Consider the following 16,919-nt stretch of genomic DNA (forward strand, 5'->3'; position numbering starts at 1 on the left):
CCTCTGAGGAGGAATGAAACTAGATATGAGGTAGAAACTAGTGAATCTTCCCCAGGTTGCTTTTCAAAACCTGAAGGAATGGAGAGAAAATGAGAGGAACCCAAAACAAAGAATTTGAGAGAAACAGTAAATAAGAATACCAGGTTTGAGAAGAGTGCGGCTCCCCCCCCCCCCCGCATCCCCCGCATATGTCGAGAGGCTGGGAAGCAGCTGCAGACAAGAAGTCATCAGAGTGGGCAGATTAGTGGTCCTCGGGGCTGGGAAAATGTGAGAGGCACTGCCCGTGATGGCCAGCCTCACAGGAGCCACAGGCATCTGGAAACCACCGTTACTGAAGCACGAGCAGCCCATCCTGACCTCAAGCGGCTACACTAGCTCCATTCCCATTGACGTGTGGTGAGGACCTCCCTCAAACTGCCCCCGGTCATGCTTCCAGTCTTTTTTTTAAGATTTTATTTATTTATTTGTCAGAGAGAGAGAGCACAAGCAGGGGGAGAAGCAGGCTCCCCGCCGAGCAAGGAGCCCAATGCGGGGCTCGATCCCAGGACCCCAGGATCATGACCTGAGTCGAAGGCAGATGCTTAACGACTGAGCCACCCAGGCATCCCATGACCAGGACTTTTCTTGGCCATTGGCCCATTCATTTCCATGTGACTCTCCCAGCTGTTGCAATATCCTGGGACACAATCTTGTTTTTTTGTTTTGTTTTTAAGATTTTATTTATTTGAGAGCGAGATCACGAGCAGGGAGAGGGGCAGAGATAGAGGGAGAAGCAGCTCCCCCCTGAGCAAGGAGCCCGATGCAGAGCTCTATCCCGGGACGGTGGGATCATGACCTGAGCTGAAGGCAGATGCTTAACCGACTGAGCCACCCGGGTGCCCCTCCTGGGACACAATCTTAAGACCGAGAGAAGGCAGGTGAGAACCTGAACACACACAGGTTCAGAAAAAGTAACAAAGTGAGAGCTGCACCTCCCACCTCCCATTGATGAATGTGTATTTTTTTTTTAAAGATTTTATTTATTTATTCATGAGAGACAGAGAGAGAGAAAGAGAGAGAGGCAGAGGGAGAAGCAGGCTCCCAAGGAGCAGGGAGCCCGATGCGGGACTCGATCCCGGGACCCTGGGATCATGACCTGAGCTGAAGGCAGACGCTTAACCATCTGAGCCACCCAGGCACCCAATGTATGTGTATTTTTGAGGACAGGGTAGCAAATGGATACCTTCAAGAACGTCCTCAAAATAAGCCAGCTATTTGGAGCTGAGAGAAAATGCAGAGTTCGCGTATTGAAACTCATTCTTTTTCCAAGCCCTATAAGCCCTGGAAATAGCCCAAATCCCCTTGGCCTTTGGCCACAGGACATTCTGAAGGTCTTACTGTTAGGGAGCAAAGAAGGGATTCCTAATTCAAAATTACAGGGGTGATTCCAATGACAGCCTTGGCTTTGGAGCTGAGCTCCTGACTCAGGCTCGCAAAAAGTGCAACTTCGAAGTAGCCACGACTGGGGAGGTGACCTGGCAACCTTGGTGGACGTCACTGCATCGCAGACTAAAAAGTACAGAAACTGCGAGTCTTCTTCCCCCTTTCCACCAAATGCTCACAATTTTTTTCCCTTTTAGTTTCTCATGCTTTGGCCTTATTTTTAGGTATAGGGAAATAAAAGGTTTTATTTTTAAAGGAGAAAATGGGATTTAAGACTTCAGATGAGGGGCGCCTGGGTGGCTCAGATGGTTAAGCGTCTGCCTTTGGCTCAGGTCATGATCCCAGGGTCCTGGGATCGAGTCCCGCATCGGGCTCTCTGCTCCTTGGGAGCCTGCTTCTCCCTCTGCCTCTCTCTCTCTCTCTCTCTCTCTCTCTCATGAATAAATATATAAAATCTTAAAAAAAAAAAAAGACTTCAGATGAGAAGATGTTTGAATGAGGACAAAACTTAAGTATTCTCAGAAGAAAAATTCCACTAAAGAACTAGAGTTATTAATGGCTTTTCTTATTCTCAACAACGTTCCTGTTAAGTATCATGTCGAATAGGGCAATCTTGAAAGCATGCACTCTTTCCCATTGCATGAGAGCCAAAGACGTTCTGGGAGGGCAAAGGGACTTGTCTAACCTTTCTTCGCCAACACGAGCACATCTCAGAAATCCTACTTCTCTGAGTGTTACGGTCTTTTCTTTGTGAAAGGTTAGAGCACCATCATTTTTGAACCTCCAATAGCTCCTAATCACAAGACCTCAGTAGGAGGCAGACAAGAATAAATCATTTGCTCTGTTCTTACTCAACTAAGCAAGAAAACTATTACTCTTCATTCATCGTTCTCAATTAACTTCTGGATAAATCATACCAAAAGTATTTAGTGATGGCTTATGATAGGTAAGGCACTGATGATACAGAGATTGGTATAGGAGTGACAAAAATGCAGAAGGTGGGGGCATCTGGGTAGCTCAGTCGGTTAAGCGTCTGCCTTCAGCTCAGGTCATGATCCCAGGGTCCTGCTCAGCAGGGAGTTTGCTTCTCCCTCTCCCTCTGCCACTCCCCCTGTTCATGTTCTCTTTCTCTCTCTCTCTCTAGCTCTCTCTCTCTTAAGTAAATAAATAAAATCTTTTTAAAAATGCAGAAGGTTATTTTATATGTTTCCTGCACCTGAACAGTAGTTTCTGCCAGATTATCTAACAATAATGTTTACATTTACCTGGACTTCACACATAGTATCTAGAAATAGAATTACCAAGAGTGGAAATTAGTTTCGGGTTATTTTAATTATGCGTTAAGATGATATGTAATGTTTAGAGACTTCCCCAAATGTAATACATTACTTTGATATTCTGAACAAAATTTTTTTTAGTAACTCCCATGTCAAGCAGGCTTTCATTGATTATTTTTATTTGAATAAAGCAAAACTTGAGGCAAATGGTCTTCTGGGTGACTACTCTTTGCACTTATGTCCTAATATAACACATTTCTGGCAGCAAAGGTCCTAGAACATACTCCCAAAATTCACACGATGTGAACTGATTTTCTGACAGAAATGAGCACCTCTGTTGCACTCCTACTGGTCATTGGCTTTCTTGGGCACAGGAATCTTGGATTCCATAGTACTTATGGCTTTTTTGAGGACCTCTAAGATTGGGCCCATAGTTTTGACAATTTGCTCCAACTGATCTGCAGCTGACTCGATGGTATTCTTGACATGTTCAGCTTTTAGCGCATCCTGCAATTTTTTCAAGATGTCTACTATACCAATTTTGGATTGACCTGGACTTTTGTTTTTCTCCGATGTGTTGGCATCTGATTGGTCTTCGGTGTCTTTTCTATAAAGGTCACTTAACTGAAGATTCATGATGGGATATGTCATCAAGAGTGAAAGAGAAGATTCCAAACTGCCAAGGATGTTACTGCTATTCAGGGCAGCGACAATGATTGGTGTCTGAACGTTTTTGAACATTTCTTTAGCTGACTGCTGCCATTCCTTTACATTGGTATTCTTCTCAACCATAGAGCAAACTGCTGTTGCAATCTTGGAACATAAAGGTTCCTTTTGCATCTGGTCATACTTTGCCTCCAGGACAGATTGCATCTCTTTAAAAATTGTGAATATTTTTTCAAAGACATCCTTAACATTATCATGTTCTTTCACAGCCATGGAGTGGATCTGGGTATTCATTGCGCTGTTAAACAATTCAATAAGTGTGTTAGTGAAGGCAACAAGATCTTGCATGTGAAAGAAAAACGTTTTGGCAGCTTGCACTAGCCTCTCTTTGTCCTTTTCTGATTCTGAAGACATTTCTCCAACAAAAATGTTTCAGCGCTGTAAAACAAAGTAGTAATCCAGATGAAAACTTAAATTCTATTTGTCAACCGTAAAAGACTGACCATATAATCTAAGTGTGGAAAGTAACTCCTGTCAAGGGTAGGAAAGCTACACCAGCTATAAAGTGGGACTTGATCCTGTGCTTTAATAAAAATAACAACAAAAATAATTAAAAGACTAGAATAGGGGTGTTTCAATGAATTTAAGCCACAGAGCGAATATCGTGTACTGGATCCTCAATTGGATATGCTGATATATGGAGTAATATTATTCTCAGGCATCATCCTCAATAATTATCCAATCTAGTGGAGAAGACTGTATAAAACTTAAAAATTACATAGAAGGGCTCTGGTTCCAGTTAAGATAGAGCAAGCACACTCTGTCCAAACTTTCCTACTGAGTACAACTAAAAATCCTGGACAGAATATATAAAGTAACTATCAGATAACTCTGAAAGGTGGGGAAGAGCAGACCAAAGAGTACTGAACTTCAAAGAAGATCAAGACCACCTGATGCCAACTCCCAAGATGTCTGTCTTGCCTAAGAATGTTTCTATACTTTCATTACAACTCATCCTCTTCTGCTATAGAGAGGAGTGTTGATGTCTCTAACCAATGTTCACAAGTAGAATTCTGGAGGAGATACAAAAAGACAGGACTGTGAACATTGGCCCAGGGGTCCCAAACTAGGGCATCCACAGGCGAAGTCCAACCAGAAGATGTGTTTTGTTTGACCCAACAACTGCTTGTATCAACTGCTAAATTTAAAAAATTGAAAGATAGAAATCCAGATTTCTATTGCTTATTGAAAAAATGAGATTAACTGGCAGCCCATGTTATAAGTTAGAAAAAGTGTCTAGAGCTATAGCTGTCCTTTTCAAGCTGGACATTTACCATCTACACCCTATTGTCTGACACTAAGTGTTTCAACTACATATGTCTGGTCCAGCTGCTGTAGGCATTGGAGTTCCTTTTTGGCCATACCCACTAATGTAGTTTATATAAAGTAAGCTTCCTGAAATCCAACCTCTTCATATTATCTCATAATAAAAGTCCTTCAATGATTCAGTATTGCCTAGAGAATAAAATACAATTTCCTGGGTGCCTGGGTGGCTCAGTCATTAAGCGGCTGCCTTCGGCTCAGGTCATGATCTCAGGGTGCTGGGATCAAGCCCCGCATCGGGCTCCCTGCTCCGCGGGAAGCCTGCTTCTCCCTCTCCCACTCCCCCTGCTTGTGTTCCCTCTCTCACTGTCTCTCTCTCTGTCAAATAAATAAATAAAATCTTTAAAAAAAAATACAATTTCCTGGCATGGCATTTAAGGTCATCTACAGATTGCTCTCAATTTTCCACTATTTCTCTTCCCTTCACTGCTCTCACATATGTCCTGGGCCACCAGCATCCTGGATTAAGTTTGTGCCCTGAAAATGCTCTACAACATTTTGTTAGCTCCTTTGTTTATAGTATTCCCTCCACCCGCATTCTCTCCTCCCTACCCCACCCCCTACACATCTACTAAAATCCTACTTACCCATCCATACTTACTTCAGATACACTATCTACACACATCCTTCTTCCCTTTTATCCCCGTGCCCATACATGATAAGCTCCAGGATATGTCAAGTGCAAAATGACCCACTGGGACAAAAGCAAAATAATACCCCACTTAGTCCTCCTTTAAAACTACAGAGCAGCACCTTTTAGATTTGTAGCTGGAGTCTCGGTTCTGTATCCTCTGACCCACCCAATAACAACAGAAATGATTGTTGTTAACGTAAGACGAATGGCTACCACTTAGTAAGTTTTTGTCATATATCAGGCACTCTGCCAAATGCTTTACATGCATTATCTCATTTAAACCATATGACAACCCATCAATTACAAACTAACACATCACACCAATGAAAAAAAATAGATTAAGGGGCTTTCCCAGGGGTACATGGCTAGTAAGCAATACTTTGGGTACACAAAATCAGGACTGCCCAATTCTAAAGGCTGTGGGTTTTCTTTCCATTAAGTTATAGGGGACTGAGTGATTTTCCTGCTTCTGAGGTGTCCCTGCTATAGAGGAATCAGTGGGGATGAGGACAGAATCTAGAGGGAGAAGCACGAAAGACTCCGATCTAAGCTTTAAGGGAAAGAAGTCAAGCTGGACTTTAAGGCTTTCCTATTGTCAAGACATTCACCAACACAATGAGAGACGGTAATAAAGAGCAGAAAGTTTAGCCAGGAAAGAAGAGCACACACACAAAAACCATATTTGGCTGCACATATCTGGCTTTCTCTCTTGAGAACTGAAACAAAGGCATCAGCAACAGATGGAGGTATGAATGTAACAGAAGCAAAAAGAAACTTAGTATCTGGAATAGCTGACAAGACAGAATCCCAGAACCTGAGCCCTGCAAAGAGCCATCTCCTCTGCTGAACTGAATTAACTCAGTTGTACAGCATTTTTCAACCAGAAAGTCCATTAAAGAACAGAAAATTCAATGTTTCGCCACTTTATTAGCCTTTCAAATTAGATTACTTCATACATACTAATTTTATATTAATATAGGAAATAGAAGAATTCTGAGAACTAGGAATGCAGAAATCGTCTATAAACCAGACAGGCAGAGGGACCCAGCAGAGACTAGCAAAGGCTGTAAGTCATCACATTCCATGGAAACATCCAGATGAAACCAGATGAAAAAGCCCTTTAACAATATTCCTAAACAACTGCTGGGACTACTGAACTCAGAAACACAGCAAGGTAAGCGATATGGATATTTCTACTAGTATTGATATGATATTCTGGTTCTCCGGATTAAAGGGTATTTGAAATAACATGTCAGTCTTGAATCCTAGCCATAAATATAATAAAGTCACAAGACAACTTTGTTTTAAGAGGACCCTATGGCAGCTTCCTTGTGATTATTTATTTCTCTGAAGACACCAGATATAGTAGAAAATTAACAGCTTATATAAGTCATTAAGTCAGAGGGGAAGAGAAAGCTGTAAAGACATCAATTTTAGAAAGGATTAAGGACAAAATGACACCTGTGTATTGTTTATATGGATTGTAGCATTTCCTTTTATGTCTCTAACATCAATATAAGCACTCAGGATCTGTGAAAGAAGGAATGTGCAATCTAATACTAGTTAATTTATAGAGCTGCTCCCTCATAAGTTATATTGCATTTAAATGCCGTCTGTCTCCGTTACCTTCTTGAGGGCAAGAAACATTGTCTACTTTTTTTTTTTTCTTTAATGTCTTAAGGCATAGAAATAGAGGATTCTCACCTGAGCATTTGACAAATGCTGATGAATGTCATTGATATTCTGCTTTCTGGTCAGAAACATTCTTTAGAAGAACTTAAAAAGTGTCATCATACCATCATCAATTCCTTTGTTTTGTTTTTTTTTTAATTAAAGGCCAGGGTTTTTATTTAAATTAAAGGCGAAGTCTCAGAACTAGTTAGTAGCCGTTATTTTCTCTTGAAAAGTTTCTGGTTTCACCTATCTCCTATTCCAAAACTCCCAAATAAGTGAACTTGTAGGATAGCTGGACCCGATGTGGATAGTGAGTAAAGTGACAGCAGGGAGAAACGCAAAACCTCAGAGAGCACACGTTAGAGGCTGAGACATGTTTTCTTTGTTTCTCTTTCTTTAATTGTTACTATGGGAAAAGTTCAAACATACACAGCAGTGGAGATGATAAAATAATAAACTGCCATGTACCCATAACCCAGGGTCAGAAATTTTCAAAACAAGCTTGATCTCATTTCCTCTGTAAACCTACTCCACACTCCCTTCCAGATTATTTGGAAGCCAATCTCAGAGATCATGTGTATCATTTCATCATTAACATACTCACTATGTATTTCTACAAAAGCAAAAACTCTTCTTTTTGAAACTTAACTTTGTGCTTCCCAAATTAACAATAGATATTTAACAGAACCATCTTTGGCTTTGAAACATACACAGTGACTTGCTATCAAAAAATTTTTTTGATGATGGTATAAAAGTTTTTGGAATGCAATTTGTAATACATATCAAAAGTAATAAAAACTTTAATTCCCATGGATTATGCAATTCTCCTGGAAATTTATCCTGAGGAAATAATCCAGATAATTGAAAAGGGGGGGGAAATTGTGTATTAAAATGCCCACTACAATATTGTGATAGGGAAACAATTGAGTATTTATTAAATTATGGTGGATATCTTATGGAATATTTTATATAATAAAATTATTAAAAAACTAAGAATTTGGGAAGGTGTTTAAGTAAATTAATATAAGATGAAAATTGTTTTTACACTCTTATTACAACTTGGTAAAAATACTTACACATTTAAACAAACTTTAGAAAAGAACAACCAAGGGGTGCCTGGGTGGCTCAGATGGTTAAGCATCTGCCTTTGGCTCAGGTCATGATCTCAGGATCCTGGGATTGAGTCCCACATCGGGCTCCTTGCTTAGCAAGGAGCCTGCTTCTCCCTTTGCCTGCCACTCCCCCTGCTTGTACTCTCCCTCTCTGGCAAATAAATAAATGAAATCTTTAAAAAAGAAAAGAAAAGAAAAGAAAAGAACAACCAAAAAAAATTTAAGATGGTAGGTTTATGGGTGTTTTCCCTTCTTTATTTTTAAAGTGTTTATATATTAGTTGTACTGACTTTATACTTCAAAGTACTTTTTTATCTAATCTTTTAATTTCTTCATGTTATAATTCTACCATCTATCAGAACACATATCACATGTCACTTTCTCCATGAAACTTCCTCTAATCGCTCAATATAATTTCCCTCTTTAAATTTCTATAACGCTTGACATTTAGCTGTTATTCACAAAAGTATCCTGAGAGTTTTTTATTTGAATATGTGATAATCCATACATTTTCATTTTGGAAGGTGATTCCCCCCCCCCAAAAAAACTAAAACAACTGTATAGTATTACTAAATAGATCTTAACTTTCAGAGACAATCACCAATATATTTCTACTATTTCTCATACGCTCTTTAACCTTGACTGTTGACTTCTCATTTCAACAAAATTGACAAGGTTAATTTCAGTGAGAATCCATTTGAGGCTGGTCTTTGTTTCCATTCCAATTTCCGAAAACATGCTGACCACTGGCAACAGCATTTCCAAGTTTCTTTTTTTGTGCGAAATAACAAGTCATGTTACAGATACAATAACAATACGTGTGGTTTCCAAACTTCCTTTTAGCAACAGAGCAACAGAACTCTCTCATCAAATAAACATTTTATGCACCCACAGTCCAAATACAGCAATAAGAGAGCTCTGCTGGTCCACAAAGACTAGGGTGAAATAAGCATGCCGGAGAGCAAGAGCGCCGCCTGCTGGCCAGCAATTCTCCGTCAGGCTGCCCTAGGGCTCTTCAGAACCTACCTCGTGAACCAAGGTAACAAAAAATACTCAAATAACAGTACAAACTGCAGTTCAGAAATGGATGGCAACTGTGCAGAGTGAATTTTTCACAGACAGGGAGCACTATCATCTGATAATAAACACTGTAAAAATCACATTTACCACACAAATGGTGCAGGTAGTAAGAACTGGACTAAGAATACCATTTAGCTACCCGAAAGCGCCAATCTTTAAAATTCATTTATAAAATGACTTGGAAATGACTTTTAAGGGACACCTGGCTAGCTCAGTCAGTAGAGCATGGGACTCTTGATCTCATGGTCGTGAGTTCAAGCCCCGTGTTGGGCACGGAGCTTAACTAAAAAGAAAAAATGTTCTTATTTTATTATCTATTTTTAAAGATTTTATTTATTCATTCCAGGGGCGGGGAGCAGAGGGAGAGGGACAAGCAGACTCGGTGCTGTACGCAGAGCACAACGGAGGGCTCGATTTCAGGACCCTGAGATCATGACCTGAGCCAAAACCAAGAGCCAAATGCTCAACCGAGCCACCCAGGGCGCCCCAAAAGAAATGATTTTTGAAAGACTGAATTTTTAAGTCAATATTTAAAAGGTCATGCCTGAAAATGTAGTAAAATAGGGAAAAGTAATTTCTTTTCTTAGGTAAATGGCTTTTCTTAGGTAAATACTACATATCTGTTGGTAAGACATCCCTTAAGGCATGCCTAAGTGACAACTCGGATCTTCAAGAAGGATGCCTCCAACTAATTGGAAGGCTTTTGTTTTGCTGAGTGAAGTAAGCACTTTGAGAGTCAGAGCTAAATTGTCATGGGCAATAGTGGAAATGCTGCATGTTGCCAACTGTTTTTCCATGTGTTATATAACCTCTCCTCTAAATATCAAGCATGTATTTAAGAATAATAGTTTGAAAGGGAACAAATTATTAACCTTCCCTAAGTGACTGAATGTTTCCATATGGCCCTAGTAGTAATACATATTAACTTGCGGGTTGTTTAAAATTTGTATTTGCACAAATCAAGCACCAACCCTGTAATTTCAAATGACATAATACTTTCAACTCAACAAGTAGTTTGAAGTCTGTCTTAACTACTTAACCAGATTAAAAATGCCATAAAAGCAGGGACCATGTCCTTTTCATTTTTGTATGCTCTATAAAGCCCAGCATGCTACTTTATACATAGTAAGGTACTAGTCCACTAAACAGTTACTGAATTATTAAACAGCTTCCTTCACCAGACTCTTCAAATTTCACCTGCCCAAAAATAATTCATTAGTTTCACCTTGAAACCCTACCTCTCCCCCACACCTAATTCTCTAATGTTTATCTCACTGTTGGGATGAAAATAATTTTGAACTGTATTCAGTACTGGGAAGGTATGGTGGCAGGCCATAAGGAACCCTCCCAAAGCCGTTCCCCAAGACAAAAGGAGCTAGGAAGGTAAGCCCGATTCAGAAAAATACAAGTCCTTTTTCATTAGATTTGAAAAGTAATTCTGAGCACATCATGATGTCTTACTCAAACTTGTTACTGGCACAAAATTATAGATCGATTATCTGGAAACTGGGAAGAAGGGTATAAAAGTGCAGGTGTCAGGGCTTAGGTATATAAAAGAAAGAAAATATAATTGAAAAAGTACTGGGTCTTTGATTTCTGGTAAGATTGAAGTCTTTTCATCAATTAGTTAGCTCCTACTCTTTTACTGTCCAGAGTTGTTTGCTCATTTAGCTGTTAGATAACTACTGTTTTTCTAATTGATAACAACAGTCTTTAGAAATTCATACTTCATTTTTCTTGCATTTTTCCCAGTTTCTTTTTAGTGGCTATTTGATCATTTTTTACAAATACTACACTGTTTTTAAATTAATTTTTAACTCCCCAAACTAGCCAATTATGCCAGGAACATTTATAGAACAATAATTTCAATTATTATCGATTTGAGAGTCTATGTTTATTATATATTAAATGTATAGAGGGTCTGTTTTCAGAACTATTTTGTTCCAGGATTCCATCTACTTTTGTACCTGTACAATACTAATATTATTTTTATAATGTTTTCATATTTGGGGAGGATAAAATCCTATCATTACTTTTTCCTGAAAAAATAAGAAATCTTATTTAGTTTTGTTTAATTTTGCTTCAATTCTTGGAAGAAAAGAAAGAGAAAATAGAGTCCTCTATATCTGTGTGAGATCTGGGTACATTTTCTCAAGTAAACAGCACCCCAATTTATTTTTATTTTATGATTAATTTGTCAAGGTGTCTTAAAACAGTGAGTTAAGTGGGAAGCAATTGACCAGTTGGAAGCATTCAACCTCCTATCCAGGAGGAAGGCTCATCTCTCCATTTGTTTATCATTAGGTAAATAGAACCACATACCTTTTCTGGAAGCTATGCCTTAAGATAACTGCAGATGATAGCTGCTAGAGATATTTTATACTTTCACAGGCTAAGAAAGACTCCTCTCACCTAAATATCTGAATAGGATTGTAGTTGATGGTCTTCTGAATTCAAACGGGAGTTTTCACTTCATGATAGTATCTGAAAACTAGGAGCCAAGAAAAGAAAAAAGTTGAATGGAAAATTTCTAGGAGAAACAAAGTCCAGATTCATGGTTATCGAAGTGCAGTATGCAACCCAATGGTGAGTTGGGGAATATTTAATAAACCCTCAACAAATTCTTTAAATGAAATTGAGATATTTTCTAAGTACTGTTTTGTGGAAATTTGTGTAACACATGGGTGTGAGTGTGTGTGTATGTGTGTGTGTGTGTGCGTGCACGCGCGCATGCTGGATCTGAATCAAAGATACAAATGAACTTCTGACCGTGATAAAGTTTATTCTAACAAGGGTACCAAGGCATTTTTCTAAACTGAACAGAATAAATGACGATGTTCCCAATCCGTTTAAAAAAAAAGTTTTCCTGAGCACCTTGGTGCCTCAGTCGGTTAAGCGGCTGCCTTCAGCTCAGGTCATGATCCCGGGGTCCTGGGGTCGAGCCCCACGTCGTCGGGCTCCCTGCTCAGCAGGGAGTCTGCTTCTCCCTCTGCCTCTCCCCCCCACTTGTTCTCTCAATCTCTCTCTCATGCTCTCTCAAATAAATAAAATCTTTTAAATAAATAAATATTTCCCCTATTTCCAAATTATATCTTTATGACTTGGAGGATAGGTTATTTTCATGTTTACTTTCTTGAGAGAAAAAGATCTTCATTCCTTCATTCCATGCTCGTGAGGTTCCCCATATCTAGACTAAGAGCCATGGTCTCAGAACAGATAGGGCCCAAATTCATCAGGATGTTGTTTACTCAAGAGAGAATGTGCCAGCCCCACACAGATTTCATTTTCTCTTTTCTCCCAAGAGTTTAAACTAAAAATAAAAGTACTGAGCACATAGTAAGCCTATTCAAGGTATGCATATTGTAATATTGTTCTTACAGTGCTCAAATTTTTTATCCAAATAAACTCAGAACATACTTGTTCCTTTTTTCTCTCCATAGTACTGAGCCATAAGAACAAACACAAGAAGGCTCCTACCTGATTCATTTTATTCATTCTATGATGTACTCTAGCTACTTACTCTTTCTTTTGTGAAATGGCATTATCTTCTATCTAAGGCTAATTCTATCTAATCTTCACCATGCCCAAGTGCATTATAAACCAGTCTAAATAACTTAACTTCTAAGCTTGGCAAATGGAGACCACAGAGGGCGTCATAACTGCATTGTCCCCTGCACCATGCGCAATCTCTCCCCAAGTGAGATTTTAATCTAAAGGATTTTGAATATATACCCTTAACATGAAGAGTTTTTGTAATGATTCTGTGTGTTGCCTTTGATGTCCCCTAGGCTTAGAGAACAAATAATTTGCCTGTAAAGACATACAGAGTGACCTGAATATTATAAATTAAGATAACAGTATATAAACAAACTTAGCTATTAATAGCTCTGTAAACTCAGAGATCTTAATATTCTTCTGGCCCTAGTAATTTATCTCCAAATATTAGAGAAACCAATCTGGTAGGTTTATTCATTATGGTGAGTAGGGTCTGGGAAAATTAAGGAGTACTGGTAATCAAGAGCTAACCATATCAAACTGCAGTCTCTGTCAAACCTTATTAAATATAACTTGGAAATAATCACATTTATTTATTAATAATCAGATGCTTGATAAACACAGATGTTTCCTATCTAGGATTTCTCTCCACCACAAAAAACCTAGTGCCGTATTTATTGCATCAGTAGGTTGCCTTGTGACCCACATTCCCATACACGGACTCTAAATTTCATAAAAATAATTGTTTTAGGGGCGCCTGGGTGGCTCAGTTGGTTAAGCGACTGCCTTCGGCTCAGGTCATGATCCTGGAGTCCCGGGATCGAGTCCCGCATCGGGCTCCCTGCTCGGCAGGGAGTCTGCTTCTCCCTCTGACCCTCCCCCATCTCGTGCTCTCTCTCTCTATGTCTCATTCTCTCTCTCAAATAAATAAATAAAATCTTTAAAAAAAAATAATAATAATAATAATTGTTTTAAAGAACCTGTTGAATTTTCTGAGGAATTCCTTAGATAGCACAGTGCTGTTTTTCTACTCATAAAGTAAAAGATTTCTTGGTCAAATGCACTCAGATAGCAGGTATTTTTCAAAATTTTTAGTGAAGACTTACTATTTTATTTTTCAGAGATTATATTTGAAATATGGCTCAGAGTGACTTCCTCTACCCAGAGAACCCACGGAGAAGGCAGGAAGTAAGCCGTCTTCACCAGCAGCTTCTTGACTGTTTATCTGATAGTTTCCATGCCACTAATACGCTGACTGAGGTCTTAAACATGCACTTGGGGTGCAGGCTGGCCTCCATCGAGATGAAAAGAGATGGGACCATCAAAGAAAACTGTGATATCATCATCCAAGCCATGATGGAAATCCAAAAGGAATTGCAAAAGGTTGATGAAGCACTAAAAGATAAGCTAGAGCCAACCCTTTACAGAAAACTTCAGGATATTAAAGAAAGGGAAACAGAGAAAATCGCAATAGTACAAAAGGTCATTTCAGTCATCCTGGGAGAAGCTACTTCTGCAGCCAGTGCTGTAGCTGTTAAACTTGTGGGCTCAAATGTCACAACTGGCATCATTAGCAAGTTGGTCACTGTGCTAGCTCAAATTGGCGCTTCTCTCCTTGGTAGTATAGGAGTTGCTGTTCTTGGCCTTGGCATAGATATGATCTTCCGTGCCATCCTGGGAGCAGTGGAGAAAACACAGCTTCAAGCAGCCATTAAAAGTTATGAGAAGCACCTGGTGGAATTCAAGTCCGCTTCAGAAAAATATCATCATGCCATTACTGAGGTCACTAACACAGTGAAACACCAAATGAAATGAACAGCCACTGTGCCATTGGAATGTTTTTCTGTTTTTCTCAATAATAGTGTTTTGCTTCTTTGATTAGGTTCATTTTCCAAGTTTCCAACATGGACAGAAATACAGTTAACAAGTTGGAAAGATGGTTTAAGGGACGCTAAAACCAGAGGACTCCAGAGTTTTGTATCAACAACGAATGCCTACGTCAGTTGGTGCTAGACCCTGCGAGGTTAAAGATTATATCCCAGGATACCTTCTTACTCTGCTCTACCAGATCAACATTAGGTTAAATGCTATTGTGTAAGAGCGGGTGTAGGGGTTACCTCTTCCTTTTCTAATTCACCACTGGCTTCAGACATCATTTATTTCTAAGGGGATGTACTTAGTAACTTCTGCCTAGACACAAACTGTGGACTTTTGAATGAAATAGAAATACTACCATCATTTTGACCTTCAGCTTAAGTCCCAATTTTCAATAAAGTAGAAGAGACTGAAATATGAGTTGTAACAATTTACTTCAATGATCAAAGGACGCAATGGTTCTGTAACTTCCACTAATTACACCCTATAAACTCGAATGGATTTTTAAAAGATAAAAGTTAAAACTGAAAAGATAAAGGTTCTGTTTCTATAATTGCAATCAACCCTGACCAACTGTGGTATGATGATTAAATAGCCCTCATGTGAATGTTTGAACACTCTGGAACACTTTAAAAAACAAACATGCAAATCCCAGCTACACGTGCATAAAATGCATTTAGGATGCAGGAGAGGAAACTGTTACTCTTTTAGGAATTTGTTATTTAAAGGAGAGTCAAAATTTATTACCTCATGAATTTCCAGAAAAATGAAATTTCATTTTCTACACTAGCACAATGGAGGATGCTGTCCTTGCCACATAAGACTTCAGGTGCCCCATTTCATTAATTACCTGATCTCAGAAAAATCCAGAGGCTAAGGAGGCCTAATGGTTCAGTTAACTTCTGCAGACAGAAGTGTTTTCTAAATCCTTCACCAACCAATAACTCCCCATTGTGACTCTTGCGTTCTACTTACGTAATCATTAAGTTTTGTGTTTGTTATAGTTGATTCTTGCATCTAAGTACAAGAAATGTGTTGAAAATTTAAAAACCTAAGCATATGTCAAAACTTAAAAAGCTAGACGAAAGACTTTAATTTTTCAAATGTACTCTTCATTTTTCTCTTGTCACTACTTCTTAAAATTAGTTGCAAAACTAAATTAGTTCACCTCCAAAATTAAATTTTGTTACTTAACTTACAATTTCTAAACTACAAGACCTTGTTACTGCTTTTTCTGGGACTCAAAATTCGGCCTAAAACCAAATCATTTTCGAAGACTTCTACCTTAGTTTAGGTAAAGAACCCATCTTAAATGGTTTAAGTGCACATTTAAATATCCTGCTGTTAAAAATTAACGTGTATCTCTTTCAATATTTTGGGATATTTATAATTAACAGTAAGAACTGACCTATACCTAACGTATATTCCAATGAGGAATATTTAGATCCGAAATGACCAAGGGTATCTCTTAAAAATAAAATGTTTAAATATTTAAACTTACTTTTAAGGGGAAAGGATAGGGTAAGAGTCTTAGACAAAGAGTGGACAGAAGAGAAGGAAGGACGAAGCCTAGACCTAAGTGATAATCCGTATATACGTATAGTGACATCATAAAGGACTTCCAGCTGGTCAAAAGACCAACAGGGAAGAGCAGCCAATATAAAGCAACCTCGCCAATCGTAAATTTAAGACTGACTGCACATGTATCCCCGTATTTCCTCCTCAAAAAACTCACTGTAGATTACTTTACCCGTAGATGAACAATCTGGGACTCTAACACGGGCACTGATTTATTTGCTCAGGTCTACGCATGTTCTGTGTGCCTATGAACTTCCCAGGCGGACAGGACGCCAGGAAAGCGCAACAAACGGAGTAGCAAATGTTATTCAGGGATCCATTTTTAAAACAGACACTATCAAAAGAGAGCGCACTCGCTTACATCATGAAAAAACAAAATCCAAAAACTAATACAATTCCACCCTACAGAGACAGCAAAACAGATCCCTAGCTGGAATCGGCGGTCTCGTGCAGCCCAATAAACGCAGCTTCCGGAAATTAAGTCAAACTGTCTCGGTCCGAGAGGCAAAGTCGGCTTCTCATCAGCCAATCACCTATCCGACCCGCTTCGTTTTTTTCTTTTTATTTCTATTGGTCTAAAGAAGTGTCAATTGACGTGTTTCTGCGTAGTGGGGGCGGGACCTTAGCAGAGAATCAGCCAATTCGGTATTGATTTGGAGCGGAAGAGACTCTGGTCCTGGAGTTCTTGGTGACTCTCTATGGTGCCAGGGCGAAGAAACGCTA

At 39.1% G+C, this 16,919-nt stretch overlaps 2 protein-coding genes across 3 annotated transcripts; one reads left to right on the forward strand and one right to left on the reverse strand.

The window, feature by feature from the left end:
- Positions 1–2,184: 2,184 nt before the first annotated feature.
- On the reverse strand, positions 2,185–3,869 carry CUNH12orf60 (chromosome unknown C12orf60 homolog). Its single transcript, XM_045869838.3, has one exon. The coding sequence runs from the start codon at positions 3,777–3,779 to the stop codon at positions 3,045–3,047; it is 735 nt and encodes a 244-aa protein (XP_045725794.1). The 5' UTR covers positions 3,780–3,869; the 3' UTR covers positions 2,185–3,044.
- A 2,044-nt stretch (positions 3,870–5,913) lies between these two features.
- On the forward strand, positions 5,914–15,144 carry SMCO3 (single-pass membrane protein with coiled-coil domains 3). Of its 2 annotated transcripts, XM_064591536.1 has the most exons (3): positions 5,914–6,556; positions 9,063–9,207; positions 13,865–15,144. In XM_064591536.1, exon 3 carries the CDS (start codon positions 13,881–13,883, stop codon positions 14,556–14,558), a length of 678 nt encoding a protein of 225 aa, XP_064447606.1. In that variant the 5' UTR covers positions 5,914–6,556; positions 9,063–9,207; positions 13,865–13,880; the 3' UTR covers positions 14,559–15,144. The 2 variants fall into 2 exon arrangements, with proteins under 2 accessions (XP_064447606.1, XP_045729780.1); XM_045873824.3 differs by lacking the exon at positions 9,063–9,207.
- The last annotated feature ends 1,775 nt before the right edge of the window (positions 15,145–16,919 follow it).

The sequence above is a fragment of the Mirounga angustirostris genome, unplaced genomic scaffold (genome assembly GCF_029215605.1).
Source record: "Mirounga angustirostris isolate CCGP_5_RB_7025 unplaced genomic scaffold, mMirAng1.0.hap1 SCAF_5, whole genome shotgun sequence".
Taxonomy (NCBI): Eukaryota; Metazoa; Chordata; class Mammalia; order Carnivora; family Phocidae; genus Mirounga; species Mirounga angustirostris.

What these genes read in the sequence shown, in the direction of transcription:
- CUNH12orf60 (XM_045869838.3), bottom strand. Translation starts at nt 3,779, where the DNA reads ATGTCTTCAGAATCAGAAAAGGACAAAGAGAGGCTAGTGCAAGCTGCC.
- SMCO3 (XM_064591536.1), top strand. Translation starts at nt 13,881, where the DNA reads ATGGCTCAGAGTGACTTCCTCTACCCAGAGAACCCACGGAGAAGGCAG.